Source organism: Leuciscus leuciscus, assembly GCF_965113295.1.
Source record: "Leuciscus leuciscus genome assembly, chromosome: 20".
In the NCBI taxonomy this organism is placed as follows: Eukaryota; Metazoa; Chordata; class Actinopteri; order Cypriniformes; family Leuciscidae; genus Leuciscus; species Leuciscus leuciscus.
The window spans coordinates 19,982,947-20,009,488 of NC_138744.1; the positions used below are offsets into that span (position 1 = coordinate 19,982,947).

The 26,542-nt window shown below is 36.7% G+C and overlaps 1 protein-coding gene across 2 annotated transcripts; it reads right to left on the bottom strand.

Annotated features, from left to right (window-relative positions):
- Positions 1–124: 124 nt before the first annotated feature.
- mrpl13 (mitochondrial ribosomal protein L13) lies at positions 125–26,390 on the bottom strand (the record flags this gene model as incomplete). Of its 2 annotated transcripts, XM_082150024.1 has the most annotated exons (7): positions 26,235–26,389; positions 25,513–25,636; positions 16,487–16,580; positions 16,187–16,247; positions 12,020–12,106; positions 11,445–11,566; positions 125–262 (listed from the first exon to the last, which is right to left on the bottom strand). In XM_082150024.1, the coding sequence occupies exons 1-7, from the start codon at positions 26,259–26,261 to the stop codon at positions 238–240; spliced, it is 540 nt and encodes a 179-aa protein (XP_082006150.1). In that variant the 5' UTR covers positions 26,262–26,389. The 2 variants fall into 2 exon arrangements, with proteins under 2 accessions (XP_082006150.1, XP_082006151.1); XM_082150025.1 differs by lacking the exon at positions 125–262 and having other exon boundaries at positions 11,441–11,566; positions 26,235–26,390.
- Positions 26,391–26,542: the final 152 nt, after the last annotated feature.

Below are 26,542 nucleotides of genomic sequence, written 5' to 3' on the forward strand. Positions count from 1 at the left end.
CCTGGCTTAATCTAAGCCCTGTTTGTGAAACCGGGCCTTTGTCAAAAGAATTAATCTCTATTAGGTATGTTATGTGTTTGTAGTTGTGGTTAAATATCACACATACCAAAAGTTGACAAATGAATGATTTATGAGACATAATTTATTTCATATTAACAATATAAAAAAGGACATTTCCAAGTCCCAAACTCCTAGACAAACTAAGACACAAAATCCGGGGAAACTGCATTATGATGTTCATTTCATCCTGTAGTCTTCTGGCCTGTGAACACAATAGACAGAAAAAGTAACTTAATATTCAAAATCAATATTATACTATAAAGACAGAGATATGAAGGCTACACTAAGAGCAATAACTGAAATCACAGGATCTTGAAACTTCCAGACTAATTATATAACAAATACATGGCCACAGTTATCTTAGTGTAGGTTTGTACTATATTAATTGACTTTCAATCTGGAAATAAATAATTAATCACTGAATTTGTTAAATGTCAGTTTCCACAAAAAATATTCAGTAGCGTGACTGTTAGAACATTGATAAGAAAAACATCCGATTTCTGAAGGATCATGTGACACTGAAGACTGGAGTAATGATGCTGAAAATTCAGCTTTGCATCAGAGAAATACATTACATTTTAAAATATAGAACACTTATTTTAAATTGTTATATTTCACAATATTACTGTTTGTATTGTGTTTTTAATCAAATGAATGCAGCATTGATGAGCATAAGAGACGTCCTTCAAAAAAATTTGAACTTACTGATTCCAAATCTTTGATTGTTATTATATATGTGATGTCACACATAAGTATGCCAACAGGTACTGAGGAAATTTCATCCGAAGGTTAAAAATTCACCACCCTGTCGTTGCCAAGTCAGAAACAGTCCCAAACTGGAACAGAGGGGTCAGGGGCCCAGGGGCCTGCAGAGTAATGACACTGACCCACATTAAGGGTCTCGCTCAGAGACACATCCATCACCATGACAACAGTGTCACCTTGTCACCATCCCAACCACTGCCTCGGGATGGCATCTGATCGCTGCTGATATTACCCTGTCCAACACTGAAGGGCATTTTGCAGTTTGAATCATAATGGGGAAAAGAATGGCATATATCAGTGATCTGTCATTTAGGCTACATGAAGGATGAACCGAGTTACATGAATCACATGATGTAGAACGCATGGATTACATGAAGTCAAATGGAATTAAAATTCAACCTACAAGAATGAGATAACGTTCATCTTATGAGTAAAAAAAAAAAAAAAAAAAAACATTTTCAATGAGACATATGACAGGATTGCTCTTAATACATGGCAAACATTGTCTGAGAAGCAAAGATCTGCATGATATCAGAGTCACGTTTGTGCTTTCGAGGCAGCAGCACACATACAAAACAGCATATTTGTGCTGTACAGTGGTGAAACAACCAACACTTCAGCAAATCTGGATATTGTGATTCAAACAAGGACCCGATCCAGTTAATAAAATGCATTGTAAATGTCAACTATTGGTATTTGAGATGACTGCATGAATTCTGTCTAAGAATGTGTTGTATTTTTTAGTCTACTATAGATGCACAATACTCACTAATCAGGTTTTTCTTGAGTCAGATATTGGATTGTTGCACACTTACATTCAGTACGAATGTAAGACACTGACCTTGAACAGGTCAGATGAGATCAATCATTTATCAGTAATAATCATCAATTAGAAACTCAATTTCATGCTGAACTTATAGTAAATACGTTGATTTAAAGTCCTTGTAATTGATATAAACTAGCCATTACCATGCCACTTACCTACTGATTCAGAAGTTAAATCATTTCCGAGAGTACTACAATAATGGGAGCTTTCATTATTTTCAGACGACGTCTCACTGTTGACTGAACTCTATGGACTAAAAAGCCAACTACATGCTGGGAGCCAAGTTTCTCATTAGAGCAGCTCTATTACAAGAGAATGAAAACAAGTGGATTTACATTTCCTGAAGGAAAAACTACTACTTTCAAGGCAGCAAAAGAATCATGTAAAAATGTTTGTTAATCTCAGGTTTAGACTTTAGTTCTGTGTAAATGAAGAACTAAAGTTCTCACTTTTGCAAACAGTAATCAACACACAGGCAAGTTCATTCCCAATACATTTTTTTGCATTTCGCATCGCTGCTTTTAAATTGTATTTCTATGCCACATCTCGTGCATCAGCACTGATTTTAAAATGAAGTGTTGAGTTAAAGTAGTTTAACTTCTTTTTCATCGAGCCCAAAAAATACGTTGGTTTTTATGTGTGCAGCGGCTGCAGCCAAACGCATAGCCTTTTTTTAAAGTATACTTCATTTGATATTGTGTGCAAACACAGGCACTCAACACATGCAACAAAAAAGTTGAATCTTTAACCAGTGTCCAAGTTATGACAAATAAAAATGTCTTTGTACTCGTTTAAACTAGAGTATCGGTTGCTTAACCGCCTCAAACAAATACTCAGCAATGCTGTGTTTGAAGTCATATTACGACTGTTACAGTCTCTGAAGAAATTTTGGTTTTACTCCGCGCTGTGTCTAGCTAGACCAATATATAAATATATGCAAGGAAGGAATGACCAATCAAATGCAAATGGTTATAAGAATTACACCATTCAGATGATGTCACTGACAGTTATAGTTCTGAATGCTGAACATTCTATATAATTCAAAGGGATATTAAAAAAAGGAATATTAATACAGTGCTCTCTTAAAATCACTTAAAATAATAATCATGACAGTTAAATAAAATGAAGCAGTCTGGGAACTGTGCATTTAATCCTGACATATGTAAATGACATTAAGGTTTTTATATTAATCTACAATCATAAGGAACAGTGTAAGCAGAGAGAGAGAGAGAGAGAGAGAGAGAGATGCATGAGAGATAAAGTAAGGTTAAACTATCAGATCTTCTGGCACAGAAGGAGAGAGCGGAATTTCTGCCACATAAAATAAAGCAATGCCTTCCAAAATCTTTGAGCCATCCTGAAAAGTCAAGCCAAAACATTTTGATTGCCCCCTATTGGCTGGCTGCTGTATAGGTCATAAACCCCACCCTCTCCATACCCTGGTAATCCAGAGTTCTCGCAAGAGCACAAGTTGAATTTGCTCAGCGAGTTTACTCTGGTGTTGAGTAATGATGCTCATTAAATATGCCCCTCTATCCGAGCTGCACCAATCACATCGGGTTATCTGATATAGGCGGGCCAGAGGCGAGCTAAACAGATGACGACAGCGCTGCGACGTCGAAGTCATTAGTAAACATTGCAAGATGGATATGGATGAACACCAGTTGTTTGAAACGGCTTTGGCCGCTACAATGAAAGATTCAGACTAGCCTTTTTCTCTAAAAGAGGAACAGAAGACGCCGCTCGAATCGTTCAAGAAGGGCGTTTTTGCTGTTTTGCCGACCGGATACGATAAGAGTCTAATCTACCAGTTAGCTCCGCTGGTAGCTAAGCGATGTTGTGATTGGTCGTAGTGTTATCCAATTGCAGTGAAATTTTCAAATGCATGCTTGGTGCCGCCCCTCAAGCTGGACGATTTTCATTAGTCGACGCCAGACCATTAATCTTTCAGATAAACTTCCACCCAGTTAATGCCCTATATGCTGAAGTAAAAACCACCTTTTTAATGTCATATTTATACCATCTGTTCAAACTGTTGAGGAAAAAGAGGTTTTGACTCACCAACTTATCAGCCAATCAAATGTTACAAAACAAACATCACCTTGCTTTACTCCAATTTAATTACAGATCTGCCGTCACATTATCACATTGTCGTCTCCTTCCCACCGATGTGTTTTAATTACACGCTCCACGTGGCTCCTTCAGTAGGGACCGGCTTGTGTGAAATAACACAATGGAGACAACAAACAAAACAGCCGGTTGCCTCAGTGTTTGTTGGAGAGGGATATGAATTCCGGACACCAAACAGCGAACATGCAAAGAACCACCACATATACTGCAAGTTTGATCCAGAACCTCAAAGAACAGTCATCAGGACTGGAGCAGGATAAAAAAAACAACACAATGTGGGAAAAATGATATCGAAACAACACCTCACCCTTTTTTGATGTTGGCACAACTGCAAAGAACTTTGTACAAAATTAGGGTTGGGAACAGTGCATTTAGAAAAATTAAGAATTACTGTTTTGTTAATGGCTTTTGCATTCTTTCTAGTGATACATTATTGAACAGCGCCGCAACACCACTGATAAATTTACAGTGCAATAGAGCAGTCAGATGAATCAGAGTCAGACCGAATGGATAAATCTTAGGAGCCTGTTCTTGAAACAATCAATTTTTATGAGCCAGTTCTTTTTAGTGAATCAAAAGCATACAGAGCAACCAGAGAAGTCCGACTCCCGAACAACTGATTCTTATGAGCCAGTTCTATTTAATGAATCAAAAGCAAATAAAGGAACTGGAGTAGTCCGGTTAACGAACAACTTTCTGCTTTTGATGCACAAAAAAACTGCTCAAAATAATCAAAGCACCTAATGTAGTATGATTCATGAACAATTCATTCTAATGAACCAGTTCCTTTTATGAATCAAAGGCCATACAGAACAAGTTATTTTTAATGATTCAAAGGCCATACTGAACAACCAGTGTCATCTGGTTCTTGAACAACTGATTCTTAACAGCTGGTTCGGTAACACTTTATTTTACAGTGTCCTTGTTACATGTGTTACATGTACATGCTGTATTAATAACAGTAAATTATGAATAATTACATGCAACTAACCCTATAATAAGTAAATGTTGTTTATTTTGCTCGGTACATACAGACATTTTGTCCACATACAGCTTTCAACTGACTGAGACTTCAATCTGCGTAGTTTCTTACTGGTTGGTCATATGACAACATGCAGTTAAAGACTACATTGTTAAAATAAATCGGAAACAAATTCATTCAATAGTTCATGATTTCCTTCCCTATAAATATTAAGCTTGAATTAAACATGAGTACTTTATTCATTATTAACAGTTAAATTTTTTACTATAATATTTAACGGTAACAGATTTTACTATAATATGAGTAATGATTTACAGAGCCCGGGGACACAAAGAAAATATTAGTGGAAATTACATGAAGTACAACGAAGAAAAGGTCATATACAAATTTAACAGACTGAACAAAATGAGGGTTCAAGTTCTCCACTGCCCACACATTATATAGTTCTCTTGACAGCAATTTGTGTGTGTGTGTGTGTGTGTGTGTGTGTGTCTGTTGCTCAAACCAAGGCAAAAGAGCCGCTTTAATGTTTGGAGAAATTCATTCAAGCAAAACACCCTACTGCACATCTCAGGAAATATCAAATAATGTGCATAAATGAATAAAGTGACTTATGTACCAGGAAGGGTATGTGTACTTGAAAATGTTATCATCACTCATCATTTGTCAGGTGAAAATAAGTGGCTTGGAAGAGTAATAGCACTCTGCCTTGCCTTAACAAGCAACACTACATATACATTTCCAGTGTACATCTTTTGTCACAACAAACTGCCTTTGAAATACTGTAACAAGTGCTTACCTTTAAATCTAGTGTTTCATTAACTAGACTGTGGTGGCTCACCATGCCACAGCCGCATTTAAATGCAGAGTGAATCCGCTAAAATATCCCCGATATTACATAACAGTAAAGACTCATACACGACCGATACAAGTTCTCATCTTTTTTTTCTGTAAATCATTACCATGTTGGGCTGGGAGTCTATTTTTCTTGAATGCATCAGCCCAGAATGCCTAATGTTGGTTTGACTGCTTGATGCATGACAAAATAAATACATTTTTTCTACCTGATGTTGTAGATTTAAACCGAGCACGGTTTGATTCAGGTCTTTATATCAAACAGTTTGGGTCAGGTACGTAATTAAATTAGTGCCACTGTCTGATAACGGGTCGGGTGTTCTGTTAAATCCTCACTGTGTTCGTGTTCAGTTTACACTCATGGTGTGTGAGGGAATGAGGGAATGAGGGAAGGAAGGAAGGAAGGAAGGAAGGAAGGAATATATATATATATATATATATATATATATAAAGCACTTTTCTAAACCTATTTACTGCAAAAATCCTACACCATTAACATGTATATGAATTTTTTTAATTTTTTTTGGAAAAACCAACAAACATGATGATCAAAATTAAATACTAGTCGTTCCTGGATATTGATCTAGGTGTTAGAGGCAGGGTTCTGCCATCTGCTTGTCAGAGAAAAATCTGTAGGAAAAATTGTTTAAAAAAAAAAAAAAAAAAAGTGTAATTATCATATACATCCAGCAGAGATCAATTCATTTTTCTGATTGTGACAAACTGCTCTTATAACAGCTTTTATTATGTATATTTTGTGAATATATAGATTTAAACTATATAAAATACATTAAATAATAAGAATAATAAATAAGAAGAAGAATTTGTCAAAGTTAAAATTTTTGTTGTTGTTGTTTGAGGTCTTTTGAAGTGTCCTGTTTTTGCAATAATGCCACTCAAACACAAGACTTGATTGTAATCACATATTTATATCAATAATCCAATTGTATAAAAAATTTTTTTTAAATAAAACCAAAAAAAATTTAAATAAAACCAAATCAGCAATAAGCAGGTATGAACAGGAGTGAAGAGTGATCACACACACCTGTGTGTCTGTGTGATCATGTTTGTTCCACATTGCATTTATGCTCTAGTACCAGGCCTTTTTATTTTCAGATTTATGCTGAAATTATAGATTTTATTTGTCAATTTGTTTAAAAATGCCTTATACTGCAGACTTCCTCTCTCTCCTAGGCACATTTGATCTCAAACGGCTCATCACCACAGGTACTCACAAATCAGGCAACCAACTTAACCTAATTTTCACACGCAGACGCAACTGCATCACAGACAACATTTTGATGAAACCTCTGCACGTTTCAGATCATTTCTTCATTATTTTAATCTACAAATCACTACTGTGCACTACCAACCAGTTAACTCTACCAGTTACTTTTAGACGAAACCTGCGCTCACTTTCTCCTTCCCATCTTTGTTTGTTGTTTCATCCTCTCTTCCCTCACCCACACAATTCTCATCTCTGGATGTGAATAGAGCAACGGACACTTTATGTTCCGCTAACTTCTTGTCTAGACAATATCTGTCCTCTATCTTCTAGGCCAGCACGTGCTACTCCCTCAAACCCCTGGTTATCTGATCTCAGGGCAGTTACCAAACTCAGCAGAGAGAAAATGGCGTAAATCAAAGGACCCATCTGATCTGAGTATGTATCAGTCTCTGCTGATAAAGTCAGTTCATGCTGCTAAATCTTCATGTATCCACAAAAAGATCAACAGCGCTTCAAACACACGCACACTTTTCAAAACATTCAACTCTTTCCTCGCCACCAACCACCACCTCTTTAACTGCTGAGGATTTAGCTAATATCTTCACTGGCGAATCTACAACCATCAGCAGTCAGTTCTCAGCTCCACACACACACACACACACACACACACACACACACACACACACACACACACACACACACACACACACACACACACACACACACACACACACACACACACACACACACACACACACACACACACACACACACACACACACACACACAAATCCTCTCTCCTCCTCTACACTCACTGAGGCAGAAGTATCTAGACTTCTCTTCTCCAGTCATCCTACCACCTGCCCTCCAGATCCCTTTCTTCAAGACATCGCTCCCACACTTTAACCAGCACTCACACATATCATCAACATCTCTCTCCATACTGGAGTTTTCCCTACCGCATTCAAGCAGGCTCCCCACTGCTTAAAAAAACCACATTAAATACGTCACTTGTAGATAGTTACAGACTTGTCTCTCTCTTACAATTCATAGCGAAAAAACTTGATACCTGGTTGAAAACCACTCGTTCGTCTTTCCTCTCACATAATAACCAGCTGGACGTTAACCAATCTGGATTACTGTCGGTCACTGAAGCCCTAGGGATTGCAAAAGCTGATTCCAAATCATCAGTTTTCATCCTCCTGGATCTGTCTGCTGCCTTTGACACTGTGAATCATCTGAGCCTTCTGTCCACCCTCATCACTGGGCATCACAGGGATTACACTTCACTGGTTTGAATCCTATCTCACAGGTAGGTCTTTCGGGGTTGCCTGGAGAGTGGAAGTATCTTGGACCCCTCTCTTCTCCATATCCATTACATCACTGGGACCCATCATACATGGTTTCTCCAGCGCTACTCATTTCAACCAGAAGATCCCACAGTAGCTGCACGTATCTCTAGCTGTCTGGCGGACATCTCGACATGGATAAAGATCATCACCTGCAGCTCAACCAGGCAAAGCCTGAGCTTCTCGTCTTCCTTGCCAATCCGACTCTACAGCATGATTTCACCATCCAGCTATAGGTTCATCATCACTTCACCATCATCTTTTACCCCATCAAGGTCAGTCAGAAATCTTGGAGTAACCTTTGATGACCAGCTGACCTTCAAAGACCACATTGCAAAGACAGCTCGGTAATGCAGGTTTGCACTACACAACATCAGGAAGATCAGGCCCTTTCTAACTAAGCATGCAACACAGCTTGTTGTCCAGGCCTTGGTAATTTCTAGGCTTGATTACTGCAATGCTCTTCTGGCTCGACTTCCATCATGTGCAATTAAACCTCTACAAATGATTCAGAACGCTGCAGCTCGTCTTGTCTTCAACGAGCCCAAAAGGGCCCTCTCTGCACTGGCTACCACTCGCTGCTCGCATCAGGTTCAAGGCATTGACACTTACTTACAGATCTACCACAGGCTCAGCGTCTCCCACTCGCTCTTACGAGTCTACATCCCTAACAAAAGCCTGTGATAGGTAAATGAGCGACGGCTCGTGGTACCATCACAGAAAGGTACAAAATCACTCTCCAGAACATTTTCGTTCACGATTTCCACCAGCAGGGAACGATCTCCCCGCCTGCATACGGCATGCAGGATCCCTGACAATAATCAAAAGACAGCTGGAAACTCATATCTTCTGGGAGCACTTAACCTCATAAAAAAAAGTATCACTTTCCTTTAATCCCTCCCCCATTCTAGCTTATGCTACTCCAAGCAATGTCTGCAACTTTGTATTTTGAGCTCTTTTTGTGTTTGTTAGCCTCTTCACAATGGCAGCATCGCTTACTGCTGTATTCCTCATTTGCAAGTCACTTTGGATAAAAGCGTCTGCAAAATGAATAAATGTATAAATGTAAACGTAAAACATGAATGTAGACTGAGACTCTTTATCACAACTAAAAAAGAGGGTCGAGTCTACTTAAGGTTCTGGTACAAGTTAATGACTTTTTTCTTTGTTCAATTTGCACACTGAACATGAGTTGGAACTCTTAATTTTTAACTCTCAAAGTGCACCGGATGTATGAATTGGGGGTGGGGGGCTCATGCCACCAGACCATCCTAGAGGGACAGAGGTCCACCCCCATAGTCTCACAAAATCCTGTGGAAAACACTGAAATCTGACAAAGAAAGAGTTGTAACATCACTTGACTTTCAGCGTTCAGTGATTGAACACTAAAGTAATATCAAATCTACAGAATATCAGAGAGTGTAAATCTCCTTGAGCTGAAGCTCAAAGCTCCTCACAGCCGCACCACACCTTTAGCATTTGATTCTGACTGTTATCATCTGTTTTTATACCTCCCACAGTGAGACTGCAGTTTTCGAACCGCAATACCATCAAACAGGAGCTATAAAGCCATTTCATTTCATACCTTGAGATTCATCTGACCACACTTGGCATGATAACGATTGTAATGAAACCATAAGTCACCTATGCCATGCAAATTAAAGTTCAATAAAGGCCACAGGAAGAGCAATGCCCTGTCCAGTCATTTAATATCATTTGGAAAACAAATCAAAACCTTGCATTAAAATGGCTGGGATGCTGAGATTTTTTTTCCCCTCAAGAAAATGTAGCTACTATCCAAAAACTTATCAAAAACTTGTCTATCAAGTTCAGAAGTAATACAGCCAGGGGAAGATGTGCTGTGTGAATGAAATACTCAAGATGAGAAACTTTATTGTCTATAGTTGGGGGACAATCTGCACAGATGTAAAGGGTTTATGAGGGGTTTAATAGCAGTACAGCAGCGGTGACAATCTCAAGTGATATAAAATATGTGTGTGCAGCCAAACAAGGCAGAAAAGTTTCTCAGGGGGCATGCATATCAAACACAGCACTTGACCTCTAAAACAAGACTTGGTCTCTTTTTCTTTTCCTTTTGCATGTGTACATGCAACCCAGGCGATACTTGATCTTGATTTTTGTAAAAGATTTGACTTAGTTAAACATTTTGTAACAAATGATACTCCAGCAGTCAACAGTTTGAAATAAATACGCTTTTTTAATGTTTTTAAAGGAAGTCTCTTATGCTCACCCGAATCCAGTAAAAATGTATATTGTGAATATTATTACAATTTAAAATAACTTTTCTATTTGAATACATTTTTAAATGTATTTTATTCTGTGATGGCTGAACTGAATTTTCAGCATTATTACTCCAGTCGTCTGTCACATGATCCTTCAGAAATCATTCTAATATACCGATTTGGTGCTCAAGAAACATTTCGTATTATTATTATCACCGTTGAAAACAGTTGTGTTAATTAAAGGGATAGTTCACCCAAAAATGTTGTCATTACTAACACCCTCAAGTTGTTCCAATCCTGTATGAGTTTCTTGAGAAGAAAGAAACTCGTACAGGTTTGGAACAACATGAGGGTGAGTAAATTATGACAGAATTTTTATCTATGGGTGAACTATCCCCTTAAAATTTTGGTGGAAACCATGATACTTTTTTTTCAGAATTCTTGATGAATAGAAAGTTCAAAAGAACAACATTTCTTTAAAATATAAATATTTTATATCATAAAAGTGTCTTTCCTGTTACTTCTGATTTAAAAAAAAATACATTTGAAAAAAAAAAATTTGGAAAACACTTTTATAAAAAAATAAAAGAACTGCCAGTCTACTATATTATGAGACAAGTAGCTTAGCAATTGTGTAAAATTAGTGTGCAAAATAAAAACGTTGTGTGATTGGCTGGCCTCCGAGACAGTGCCTCAGCTCTCATAAATCTGATTGGATGTCTGCAGTGTGGGGACCAGCAGAGCAGCCATCCAGAAAAGTGCAGTTTCACATACGGATTATTAAACATCAGATCTTTACGACCTCACTGCCAGCCATCCTCTCTCCCCCTCAGGAGCCCACCCGCACAGGACGACACCTCAGCTATGCTCTAAATCTAACAGAACTTTGATGCATGCTCTTCAGAAGCACCAAAGAAATATTGTAGAGCAGAAACAAAGGGGCTAAGAAAGACTAAAAAAAAGAGAAAAAGAAAGAGACAAAAATAAATAAATAATAATAACTCACGGGGTCCAAAGCATGGGGAAAGTGTCCCGCTCCTCCTGTGTGTACTCGCTGAGCTTGCGAGGAATCTCTCTGGGTTGAGGAAGTTCCTCTGTAAGGTTCTTCAGAATATCCTCAGGAAGGACCTAACATGGGACACACAGTGAGAACACCTTTTATCATTGCACACACACACTGCTGTAACAAAAATGACTGCAGAAATACAATCGGAGACAGGTGTGTGACTGGATCCTGTCTATCCTTACACCAGGGTTCTGTAAGTCATTTACAGAAACAATGTTGATTTACTACTTTCTCTAATGTAACCAAACCGTAGGTGTTTTTTTAATACGATTTTTATACAGTATTAAAACAAAACTTAATTAATTGTGCAGCAAGGTATTGCCATCATGTTATTTTTCTATTTTTGCAGCTGTAGAAAACATGTTGTGCTGTTTAATGTAACTTCTTAATCGGATACATCCCTTCCTCCAATGAAACATTCATCAATCACACTGACATGTTTCTCCTTCCCAAACATGTCAAGTTTTGGACAGAGCATCAATGAACATAAATCAGAGCATCAACTGAGAGCTTACATCATCTGGGAAGAGGTGAAGCCGTTGCATCATGGTCCTTCTGGTGAGGTTTTTGGGAAGCATCCCGTAAACAGCCAGTTTAATGATCTGTGGAGCACAAAGAAAGAAAAAAAAAGAATTGGGCCAGAGATTTGGATTTTAGTCAATCTCTCTCTAAAGAATACATGTGGAGATTTCTGCCTTTTCATTCTCAATAGAAAAGAACAAAATTATTAAATAAAATCATTATAAACATAAAATTGTCATCTGCGAGTTTATTTTTATTTTTTAAGAAAATGATACACAAACATACACACACAGATATACATACACATATTATTTATATATACAGCGGGGGAAATAAGTATTGAACACGTCATCATTTTTCTCAGTAAATATATTTCCAAAGATGCTATTGACATGAAATTTTCACCAGATGTTTGTAACAACCCAAGTAAGCCATACATACAAAGAAACAAACAAAAAGAAGTTCAGAAATTAAGTTATGTGTAATAATGTGAAATGACACAGGGAAAAAGTATTGAACACATGAAGAAAGGGAGGCGCAAAAAGGCATGGAAAGCCAAGACAACTGCTGAAAACTTACAGTAATTAAAAAGCAATCCAGCAAAGAAATCAGTGGAAATGAATAACAGCTGGTTCAGTCCCAAATGATGGCCTACAAAAAGGTCTCATTGCCAAGGTGTCACACAAGACACATCTCATGATGGGTAAAAGCAAAGAGCTGTCTCAAGACCTTTGCAACCTAATTTGCAAACCTTTGCAACCTAAAAACCAATGCTTTTCCCTTTGAAACATCACTTATCAGGCTTATGCTACTCTGAATAATACCTGAACTTCGTATTTTGAGCACTTCTTGTGTTGTTGTTGTTTTTTGCCTCTTTATGATGACTCGCTTAAATTAGTCCTAATTTGTAAGTCGCTTTGGATAAAAGCGTCTGCTAAATGACTAAATGTAAATGTAAATGTAATTGTTGCAAAAAATAATGATGGCATTGGTTATAGGCGCCATTCTAAGCTTCTGAATGGTCCAGTGAGCACTTTTGGGGCCATAATACGGAAGTGGAAAGACAATAATTTCACCATAAATTTGCCTCGACCAGTGCTCCTCGCAAGATTTCTGATAGAGGAGTGAAAAGAATAATCAGAAGAGTTGTCCAAGAGCCACGGATCACTTGTGGAGAGCTTCAAAAAGACCTGCAGATAGCAGGTACTGTTGTCTCAAAGAAAACAGTAAGTAATGCACTCCACCGCCATGGCCTGTATGCACGCTCACCACGCAAGACTCCATTACTGAAAAAAAAAAGCATGTTGAAGCTCATTTAAAGTTTGCTGCACAACATTTGGAAAAGCCAGTGAAATACTGGGAGAATATAGTGTGGTCACATGAGAGCAAAATTTTACTGTTTGGATGCCATAATACACACCATATTTGGAGGAGAAATGGCAGTGCACATTACTCTAAAAACACCATACAACTTGGTGTTGGCTCTTGACAACTCTTCTGATTATTCTTTTCACTCCTCTATCAGAAATCTTGAGAGGAGCACTGGTCGAGGCAAATTTATGGTGAAATTATTGTCTTTCCACTTCCGTATTATGGCCCCAAAAGTGCTCACTGGACCATTCAGAAGCTTAGAATGGCGCCTATAACCAATGCCATCATTATGTTTTGCAACAATTAGGTTGCGAAGGTCTTGAGACAGCTCTTTGCTTTTACCCATCATGAGATGTGTCTTGTGTGACACCTTGGCAATGAGACCTTTTTGTAGGCCATCATTTGGGACTGAACCAGCTGTTATTCATTTCCACTGACAGGGGGCTGGATTGCTTTTTTAATTACTGTAAGTTTTCAGCAGTTGTCTTGGCTTTCCATGCCTTTTTGCGCCTCCCTTTCTTCATGTGTTCAAAACTTTTTCCCTGTGTCATTTCACATTATTACACATAACTTAATTTCTGAACTTATTTTTGTTTGTTTCTTTGTATGTATGGCTTACTTGGGTTGTTACCAACATCTGGTGAACATTTCATGTCAATAGCATCTTTGGAAATATATTTACTGAGAAAAATGATGACGTGTTCAATACTTATTTCCCCCGCTGTATATATATATATATATATATATATATATATATATATACACACACATACATATTTTATATACATTTACGCATACACACAAAGTGCATGCAAAAGTATTCACTTTTTTTATATATATGTTGCAGCCTTATGCTAACCTGCTTTAAATTACCTTTTTTTTTTTTACATCAATCTACATTTCATACACCATAAATGCAAAGAATTTTTTTTTTTTTTTTGAAGACTCGTGCAATGCATTTTATTTTCAATACATTTTCTAAGGTGATCACAAATCAGATTTTTTGCTTTGTCATAACGGAGTACAGAGTGTAAATCGACGTGAACAAAAAAAGTAATTTAAAGCAGGTTAGCATGAGGCTGCAGCATAACAAAATGTGAAATAAATGAAGGGGTACGAATACATTATGTTTTTGTGAGGTGGTATTTTTACACAACCAAAAAGTAAAAGCCAATCATGCCTGTCAAATTTGAAATTCAAATATTCTAAGTAAATTCAGTCACTTCAATGGTAAAAACAAAACAAAAACAGTCCGTTTGCTACCAAACCAAATGAATTCACAAGTAAGTGGCCATTTTTAACCCATCATCCCAACCATCCATTAACCCAACCCCATCATTCTTTCATCAAGACATTAATCAGGGATTTGTTTTTTCTTTCTTCTGACTGGTAGATGTTTGATGGATGAGACCTGTATGAGGGAGTAATCGCTCTTCACAACTCCGTCACCTTCCTCTGATCATTATCCACAATTATCCCTGATACATTCCCCCCTCGACTGGAATAACTCAGCCCAAGTCGAGCATTCATCTTGTTAATGACAGAGAATGAGCAGAGCGCCGGAGGGCGGCAGCCGGCTGAATTTGAGTTTGAGTGCAGCACCTACACACAACTATTCTTCTTCAGGTGCGTTATCAGTTACGGCCCACATGATTCATGAAAAAAACCCATTCAGGGTCAACAGCTTGTGTGCCTGGACTATGGATGGGCTCTGCATGTCTGTCACAGTGGGAAGTAACGGTCAAGGTTACTTTCAGGAGGTGAACAACAGCAGAGAGAGATGGGATATGCACTCTGCATCTCACAATAAAGTTGAAAAAAGAAAGAATGTGGTCCAATTTAAGAAATGCATTGCCAGCCCAGATGCATTTTCCCCACTACAGTGATGAAAAATACTTTTAATATTATTTTCAGGCTTTTCCTTCCTCAACATAGAAGAGAATTACACAAACACAAGCCAAACTTTTATCACCTGCATGTGTAAGAAAAATGTGCGATAACCACCATGCCACGTCTCTTGGAATATCATCATAAAAGTAACACATTGAAATAAACATGACATTTTGAAGTAGCAGTACTGAAATTGTATTTTCTTGTAAAACCATCTCAAATAATCATGGTTTCATTTAAAACATAATGTTTCTACAGAGTACTTCAGCTTCATCGAGTGCCATCCTCATTCAACGCAAATATATAGCGAGAAGATTTAAAGCAGCCTGAGATTTGTGTTTCTTCAAAAACAGGAGGGTGCGATTCACAGCGAGGGCTGTTTTTCAATCCAGGCGCGTCAGCGGTAGGTGACACTTGTAGAGGTGTATATTAGAAGCAGACAGGCCAGGAAAGACGGCTGTTTTAATAACGCCAAGGTGTTTGAGAGCCTTGAAAGAGCACTCCGACGTTGAGAAAACTATTTCTTAGTTGGGTGAAGGAAAGACTGGGATAACAGTAGGAGAGATAAGCACTAAAAGAAGGATGGAGAACTGAGCAATATGGGGTTTGTTCTGCATTTATTATTCAAATGTGTGTCATGCTGATTGTGAGAGAATATTTTGCTCTGCAACTGCCACTATCTGCAATTATTAAAAAACATTTGGGCATCATTTACATAAATTAATATATGAAGCTGATTTTCACCACCCTCAAAGGTGCAAGCAATTTGAATCAAATTATGAACAGGTTTGAGTGACGTGGGGATGCTGACATGCTGTTATTGTAGAAATCACTGCAAAATTGAATTTGTCACGGAGAAATGTGCAGTTCAAAAGTCACATTTAGAGAAGGATACTTACAGCTGTTGGGTCTTTTTTGTGCATTTGGGCTGCAGTGAGCTGTTTGAATGATCCAGGGTAACTGTGGGATGAAAAAGTAGATAAGTAACAGTCCAAACATTTTGGAAAGCAGCATATTGTTTCGATTACATGCAGCATGCATACAGTAAATCATGTGGTCGAAGTGGTTCTGATCTCAAATTTCCTTTTTCTTTCTTTTTTTTGTCCTTGTCAGCACAAAGAAAAAACAGCCAAGAGCAGGGCATAAATGAAAGATTTTTTATTTATTTGTTAGAAAGAATAGGACAGAGCTCCATTTACCCAGTGTGAGACGAATACACTTTCTGTTCCCATTTATTTCCAGAGAAGGCGATGTGTCTGGTGTTCATGACCACCACATGATCTCCAATATCACCTGGGAACAAGACATATGTATGTGATAAATCTGCACATTCAGCTTGAACTCTTGATATTTGCCCCTGCTGAGGAAACACTTCGCAATAGTGAAATTTAATGGTGTTAAATGTCCTGTAACTTAACAGCTAACCATGCATTATATAATTACATTGTTTTAATTTATTACTATTATCAATATAAATACAGTAATGGTCAGAATTACTGTCACCCCTGGTAAATATAATCAAAGATGGCTGTGAAAATAAATCTATATTGTTTATCCTTTTGACCTTTCATTAAAAAAAAATTACATTTCATTGAAGTTAAAGGATTGAAAGTGGGAATTTATTAAATAAAAGTTGGGCACAATTATTGACACCCCTAGAAATTCTAATTAAAAAATAAAGTAAAGCATCTCAAGTATATTCCCATATACATTTATATTTTTAGCGCACCAGAGTGACAAGGAACCTGAAATTGTCCAGCCATATCACAGAAGTATACATACGAGGAAACTCAAGGGCCAAATTCCCTTAATCATCCATCACAATGAGTAAAACCAAAGAATATAGTTCTGATGTGCAGCAAAAGATTGTTGAGCAGAAAGTGGCTGTAAGAAAATAGCTAAAGCATTAGAAATTCCCATTTCCACCATCAGGGCATTAATTAAGATGTTCCAATCAACTAAAGATGTTACAATATTTACAATTAATATATATATATAATCTCCCAGAGCGAAAGTTTCATTAAAAACTCCCAGCATGCCTCAGGAAGGAAGCACCACCAGCAAGGTGGGAGCGGAGGACACCTTACACATACATAAATATACATATATATATATATATACACACACACATACATACACTCTTATTATTATTATTAATAATAAAAGAGTAGGTTCAATTGCATACTAGTGTTTGCCTGATATTGAGATTGTCATTGAATATTGTAGCATTTCACTGGTACTTTTTATTGGTTACTGAAAATTTTGTATCATGACATTATTATATTCATTTGAAATCATTGGCAAAAAAATTATGTATACAAATATTATGAGGACCTCTTAATGGGAGCATCCATGTTTTTGAAATAAGATGAAAAACAGGGGCTACATGAATCCAATGTAACACTGAATTGTTATTTAATATGTACACACAGGTGTAACTGAGCAACTGAAAAAATTACTAGCCCCCCCAAAAAAAAAAAAAAAAAACTATTCCTTAAACCCAGTGAATGAAAACATGTCCCCTCCTTCCTCCGGCAGAATAACTGCACAGCCTGGAATTTTCATCTCTTGCCCTGTTATGCTCATTCATCTATCTGAGAGTGAAAGTTTCATTAAAAACTCCCAGCATGTCTCAGGAAGGAAGCACCATCAGCAGGGTGGGAGCGGAGGAGGGTGTTCTCAATCTGTGAGCGAGCGTGCAGCTCCAGACTAATGGATCAATTCCAGAGGCTGTCGGAGTCAGAAGTCAGGACACCTTACATCTCTCTGGAATTAGCTGCCACACGAGCAGCTTTTCACATTCAGATCAAGGGAAGAATCATGAATGTGTGAGAATAAATCTTGATCACAGCTGTCAGCTTCAGAGTAGAATGTTGCAGCATGTTTACTCACGTTTACTAACAATTCTGATTAAAGATTCAGCCTTTCATGTTAAATAAATTATCATAATGATAACTGTAGTTATTAGTCTGTGTCTGTATATATGTATATAGACAGACTAACTACAGTGATCATTATGACAATATATTATATATATATATATATATATATATATATATATATATATATATATATATATATATGCACACAAACACACATGTACATACACTTTAACTAAAATTAAAGTGAAAATACAAGAAAAGAACTATAACAGTTTCTCAAGGATGCTAAAATAACACTGCTGGACTCGACATGTTTTGATTGCATAGAGCGCACTGCCACTATTTTAAAACGTGATCGTTTACTTCCATCTTGTGGCCATTGGGCAACTACACATTCTCAGATGGCCACAATTATTTAATCAGCGCTGCCATGAATTCAATTATTGAACCTGAGCTGACACGTAAAGAGAGAGTATGGCAAGCCGTTTTGAATTTTATTCATTTCCAGGATATGAATTTGTGATATCACAATTACATTTTTACTAAAATGTATTCTTGATATCAGGAATAACTAGTGATAATACGATTTGGTCAAATGTGTTAATACTAGATGTTTATTTATGTAAATGCGCTTGACTGACCATAGGGCGTGCGCGTTGGACATTCGAGTAGCTTTCAAACCCGGGACGGGAGCGGCGCAGAGTTGCCATGGAAACGGCGCAACAAACACAACTGACAAGAAACAAACTCCCTCTCTCGCTGTTGTTTTCACTGCTTTCAGGTGAGTTTAGTCTCTAAAAATCACACAAATAATACACACAACTGTTCCTGACACTTTTCTTACGTGTTGACACACTGTTGAATATTTACTTAATAGAAATAGTTAGTGTCTTCGAAAAAGTCCCGAAAAAGCACATCACCTGTTTTCATAAGAGGTAACGTTAACTGTTAGGCTAAGTTAACCTAAACTCTTGTTTATAAAAGTTTGGGCTTTTATTTAATCACGTCTTTATGTGTAGACGAGATTTTTTGTTAGTTTTTTAAAGGTTTTGCTGTCAGTTGAATGGGTGATTGGAAGTTGGCTAATTTATTTATCAAACTGATATTTAACATAAATGTATGTGCTGTTAATCGATGACGTCACTTACAAGGAGCGCAAAAAAAATTCTGAAACTAACGTTAGTTCAAATGCGCTTTGATCTTTCACGGTAAACAAATATTAATAAATGTTCTGTTATTTTAGCAGCGACAAAATAGGGAAAGCTCCACGATTTCAACATTTCTGAAGAAAGCTGCTGCCAGTGAGGAAACACAGGTGAAGTGAGGAAGCTTATTAAATAACTTCATATCCATTTTCCCCCACATAATGTTTTACCTATATCACCATACATATGTTTTTTCCTTCTTTTTATTATCTCAAATTAAAAAAATGTATTCATTTAATTTATTTTAAGAAGGCATTGACATTCAAATGTAAGTGACGCTATATGAGCAATATTCAAATGAATATGTAAACCTAAAACATAAATTCTGTTATCCTAAGAAATTATTTTCTGTATATTCTTATTTCTCTTTTCTGCATTTCACCTTCTTCTGTAGCTTCTTTAATTTTATTAAACATGGCATTTTCTGCCAATAAAATTCATAATCAAGAAACTGCTGAATCTTTTTATTTCTTTAAAAAAAATTTCTTTATTGTTTTTGCGCCAAATTATAGAGAAGCGTGTCAATAAGAGTATTGATAAGTATCAGTGATAAAATCATTATTTAACTACACCCATCCCTAATGATAAGACACTTTTTTCAATAAAAAAGAAGTTGGTTACATTATTCATTGATTGTGTGTTTTTATTAATTCATTGACGTGTTAAATTTCTGTACTCATAAGTTAACACTTTACATAGTTAAAAAATCATTAATGTTCAAAATGTATTGGCTTAGTAGTTGTACAAAGTAACACTGAATAAATGCTGATTGATAAATGAATGCAGTGTGGTTTTGGGCCATTTTCTATTTAGAATTTAATATGGGGTTTGTATTGGTTTCCGTTACATATAATGTATTGATCCCTAAATGTATTAACTGAAAATAATACACAATTCCCTATTAGAATTTATAAGGTTTTACAGCAGAGAATGAAATGTTTGAGTTTATCAGTTCTATGTGGATTTCAAGGTTATGGATAAAGCACATCTTAGGATGCATAGATATATACACTAGATGTTGCCTTGGGGTTCTAAGCATGCGTCAAAACCGCCGCCATCTTGGAACAGGGGTCTTGTCATAGGAAGTAGTTGCTATCTCCGCCTGTACTTCGAATTAATTGATGATGCCGGACTTTTGTGCTGCGTATGGATGTTAACACGAACGAAATCTAAAAACCAGACAGCAAGGGATTACATTTCACAAGTGAGAATGTGTTTTATGATATTGAATGATACGAAATTGATTTTGTACAGTTAAAGTAACCCCATTCACGCAAAACATGGCTTAAAGAAATATGATCAGTCTAGTTACCGTGTGGATGGTAGTAGTCAAGTTGTTTTTTATAAGTTAAGTGTACATTTCTCTGCTTGGAAGAATAAAATGAACTGTGAATGTGCTGTACTCTTTAGATATTATTTGAAATAACTCTTGTGTTTAAAATGTACAATATGCAGGAGTTTATCCTCAATACCCAGGATAAATGGGTATGGGTACCCAGATGTTGTTCCTAACTTAGATTTTTTTACCGATTGTACTCAAACCTTTTAATGGAAAAAAACAGTGTGGCGCTTGTAACCTGTAAGTACAGTCCTAATAGTATGCTTGTCCTCTCCCTGTCAATCTTCAAACAGTACATCCATGATTATTATACATAGAATTCCACAAATCTTATGTATGTGTGAGTTTTGCACAAGGATATAGTGGGCTCAAGGGCTTGTTTCTTCCTTGCAAACTGGGGATGGAGGTGTGGAAGGACACTGGAATTTGTGAAAATGTCAACTGTTTAGCTATTTTTTGTATTTACTACTTAAGTACATACTTTATTAATGTGGCAAAAGTATTGCGGGACAGGAATAAAGAAAAGATGAAATGGTCTTTGGCACCTCAACTATCTAACTTTCACATTATGTTCCTCTCAAATTTTTTTTTTTCTTCCACCTGCAAATTGCTTTGTGTATCATATTTAATAAACCAATACAATTTAAATGTTTAAATTAACATGTATAGTCACACCATTGTAGCCATTTTGCATGCAGTAGGCTAAGGTAAGTAGCGATAGTTCATTCTAAGTTTACTCAAGTGGAAGAATGTGACTAATAAACTTAGGCCTACTAGCACTATGCATTATATTTTGAAAAAGAAGTAGATTATCTTAATATCAAAACCTTACATTTTCTCTGGACTCAATGATAAATACATGTCTGACCGTTGGAACGAACCAAAAAAAATAGAAAATCGCATTCATGACGATTTATGGTGGTTTTATTTCCGTTAGACCTTTTCCTACATTGACGCTGATGCATTAAAGAGGAGGGGCTCCCCTGTTCCAAGATGGCGGCTCTATTGACGCATTCATTCCAATGAACTGCCGTAGCCAAGGCGACATCTAGTGTATACATCTATGGTTAGGACCTGCCATGCTCCAGCAATGTACAGTTATAATGTCGCCACAACGAATACAGGAATCACAAAGTTATGTTGCTGGAACGTTATTTGGCACGTCGCACCGACTAATATGGTCCTTTGATGTTACGTCCTGGCAACATGGCATTTTGTTCACTGAGACGTACCCGTTACGTTCTTACGACATACTACTATAACATTGCCATGACAATTATGGGACGCAGATGTCACGTAAATCACGCGTGGCAGTGAAGTGTCGAGGCAGACGTCACGCGTCATTCACTTGTGGCAGTGAAGGTTTTTTTTTCTTTTTTTCTCTAACACGTACTGCAACCTGCTACTCAACACGGCTCAGTGCAGTGTGTCAGTTCTTGTGAGACGTTCATTGAGACGAGTGCATGTTGCAACGTTACATTAAAGACCCGATCGGAACGCCATTCACTCCTCACACTGAACGTGACGTCTGCGTCTGTTATATTGCTGTGTGTTCTTGTTTAACTCACATTTATTGTTGGGTTTATTATGTTTTTATCTTTTATCATTTTAATAGGCCTAAGCTACAGCACTTTGGTATTGGGTATAAATCAGAGATCGCCAACTCGATCTCATCAAATGTGTTTGAGATTGTTTCTTAAATTTTTTTGTTTTTATAAAAATAGCCCATTATGTCTGATAACCGAAATCATACAACTGCAAGCACAGATTAAGCTATACTATATAACTATTACTATAATTAGGCTACTATAAACCTAGGCTAAACCTGACCATGCGGGCACCTCCATGATTATATTGTCTGCTATAGCCTATTTGCTTCTTATTTATTAAATCCAGGCAATTGGTTGATGACAAATTGATTAAAGGGGTGATGAACTGAGAAATCAAAATTTCCTTGAGCTTTTGACATATAAGAGATCATCATACTATAATAATATCCTGTAAGTTTCAGAACTGAAAACTACCTTGTTAGTCCAATAAAAGCTTTTATAGACATCAGGCTCAGCAAACGACTCGTTTTTCAAAGTGGGGAACTATGACGTCAAAGAGGATAAAACACCCTCCACAAAAGATCAACGCCTACTTCAAAACGGCCTGTTTAGCCCCGCCCACCGATTCGCCCAAACATGCTAATAACATAGGACGCATGATAATTAAACCGGATCGAGCTACTTCCAAGCAATAAACATGCTGTTTACTAAATATTGTGCAGTGCCTGTTTGTGGAAGAAGACAGTCTGCATAAGCTTCCTTCGGATTCCATTCCAGCATGGTTTAACTTTATTAAATCAGTCAATCACAATTTCCCGACACGGATCTGCCAGCAACATGTAAGTAACCATGTGTATTCTAATGCCTGATCTGCGATCAGTGATTTCTGTGATATTATTCAAGTTCAGATATTTCTCTTAAAATCGTTCAATACTGTTTATGCATCAGTGACTAAACGATCAACTTCACATAATTTCTTGTAGTATTATGAAAATAATCTTTTTTAAACTGTTATTAAATTATATACAGAAATCGATCAAAGAACGATCCCTTTCCAATCGCCCAAGCTGTCAATCAAACAGCACAGCGCGAGCCGCGAGAGCTTATCTGGACACTTACCAAACTCGTGATGAAATAATGACACTGTTACACTACACAACGAAGCTCTTACTGTGTATTCACATCCTGTTTGCATTGTGATTTGGTGTAAACATTTGTGAGAGTGCAAAAATTGCGTTGCAATAAGATCTGTATTCACGCGATCAACAGACTGTCATCTGCTCAGTCAGTGCTCATCATGCTGCAACCTTTCATGTGATGGAATAGATTTAAATATAATGCTTTAAACGATACTTTTCACGATTTGTTAATCTCGATAGCTGTAATAGTAAAAACGTAGTAAAAGTTTTCGAGTGAGTTCATGTAATACTAGCTATTTCATATGTCAGCCAATCACAGCAGTGGGCGTTTGCACTGCAGTCTCACAGCAGACACGCCCCTTAAAACAGAGCGTTCAAATCTGAGGCTGAAATCAGGCTTAGAAAAATGGCTTTTATTTATAAATTATGACAATTTTTGATGTAAAAATCATACTAACATTATAAGGGCACCCCAGGCAACATTATAAAATAATAAAACAATCCAGTTCATGACCCCTTTAAAATTAAGATACAATTTTTACAAAACGAAATTCACTTTAAAGAAAGGCTTTCTTTAAAACAAAACTTGATGAAGTGGTCAAAATCATGTCTGTCTACCCACTCAATGTCTCCCGATATAATGAGCATATCTTACTCGTGCTGTTCACTTTCCATAATCAACATAGATGGAAAAAAATTATATTTTAACAAATATGAAACTAAATACGCTTATTTAATGGCTACAACACGTATAGTAGGCCTACAGACTCTATTTGTACAAATTGCTGCACATTCATTTAGTTTTGAATTTTGTTGAAAGGCATTTGTTTGTGCATAATAAAACATATCTGCAACATTTATCAAGTTCACGGATAATGGTACATACATTTATTAATCATATGATGCTAAAATCATAATAAAGTAGGCCTAGGCTATGTACAAAAAAATCAGTTGAGCCCAGAATTGAAAACCTCCCATAGAAAACCATAAAAGGAATGCATTAGAATGATCAAAATAACGACTTAATATCTCGAAATAACAAGATAAGTTTTCTTTTTTTCCTTCTTCACTATGCGGTTCAGGGCTGCCCTAGAATACAGCCTGAGTATAATATTTTGGGGTGCTTTGGTCTTTCTTGGGGGTGCTGAAGCTCCTGCTAGCCCCTCCCTAGCGCTGCCAATGTTCCTAACTAAATAAATAAATAGGCTAATTAAATGTGCAAGGAGTTAAATAATTAAATAAATAAAACGAATTTTGGGGGGAAACAAAATAAGTTAAAGGAAATGCTATACTGAAAGTTGACCACATTATGTGATTATGCAAAGGAGTTCTGGAAAGAAGTAGCTTGGCTTTTTTTTTTTTTTTTGCTTACAACAAACTTTTTTTTTTTGAAATAAATAATGTGTTGTTTTTGATTTGGGACTCAAAAGAGATGGACGAAAGATTAAAACTTCTAACTGTGGCCAGTTTCATCTCCATAAATGTAAAGTCGCTGATTGATTCTAAGCCCAATTTTAGTCCTTTCTGTGTTGATTTAAAGTTATTCTATGACTCTCTTTTTTAATCAGCTAATAAGAAACCTGCTAAAACTGCTGTTGTTAAAAAAAGATTATGGTTTCTCAAGTTACCTCCTGATTTCCTGAAGATGACCTTTCGTTGTTTCATGTTATTTATTTCAATTTATTTTTAATCATGTATTGTATGTTTAATTTCAATTGATTTAAATGTTTTAAGAATTATCTCTCACTGTATCTTGTTTTATTGCCTTGCTCCAGTTCCTTATCCTATTTTTGTTTTGTTTTGTGTGTGTGTGATACATGTGTCCCCTGTGATATTTGTTCAATTTAATAATAATAATAATAATGATAATAATAAATTACGCAGAAGTCACGTTCATTGAGACGAGTGCATGTTGCAAAGTTGCATTAAAGACCCGATCGGAACGCCATAATGTGATACGTCGCTACGACGAATATGGTCCGGTCCGGTTACGTTTTCACAACGTCTATGTTAGCTGGGTTGTTGATATTATATCCTGAGAATGAATAGAAGTCAAAACGGCTTGCCATAAGAGAGACTTTCATTTGTTTTAGTAGTCAGATTTACTCACTCAGTGGATGGTAAATGGGTTTATGCTTCCCTTGAAGCCGCACTGAGCACATAGAGGCGATCTTTCCTGGAGGCTGCATCCTACCGTCTATTAGGAACCAGGATCTTGCAAAGGTCGCCCATTGCTTGTGGGAAAAAGAGAAAAACATTTATGCAATGCAAGCTGCTTTTTTGTTTACTGAACATAGTTAGTTCCCTATAGCTAATAATAATAGTTCAATCGAAATAAGATTAATCCTTATGGCATCTATCGTCCGAGGAACATTGTATGCAGGATGACAGGTCAGTCAGTCACAGCGTTCACTTTCATCGTATGGAAAATAAGATGCAATGAACATAACATCATAACCTTCCCATTAGATATTTTATTTTGTGATCCACATAATAAACAAAATCACACGGGCTTGAAACATCATGAAGGCGAGAAATAATGCTTTTCATTTGTATCCTTCTCCTTATCCTGTCACCTGATGCTTTAGCAGCACTCACTCATTTCCAAGAACGCTACACTACAGAGATCTAATTTATGAAGATATCCAAATAGATCCATTCACATATGCAGACATTAGACATAACGTTACTCTTTGACCATAAGCTTGTTGACGCACAAGCTCAATATAAGGATCACGCTTTTCATTCAAAAAACATTTAAGCATCGTCTGACAGCGCAGTATCTTTATAAATGACAGCGGACCAGTATGACAGAAAGCAATAATAGCTTACCTGGGCTGATCTAGAAAAACTAGACATTTTACAAAAGCATTAGAAACATTTGACCTCAATGTGGCTCTAGTAGTACAGCAGCAATTTTCGTCCCCCACAACCAACAGGCTAAATATGTCGTTCCTATTTCTATAGCCAATAATTTATGCTCTAAGATCAAATATTTTACTTTGCTTATGTCATTTAAATAACAATAAATATATAATTATATAATGTAACGTTTAATTAGCCACCCTCACCACGTATTGTTATTTATACGCGTGTTTTAATTTTACAGTCTATGGTTTTAATCTGTTCCTACCGACTGT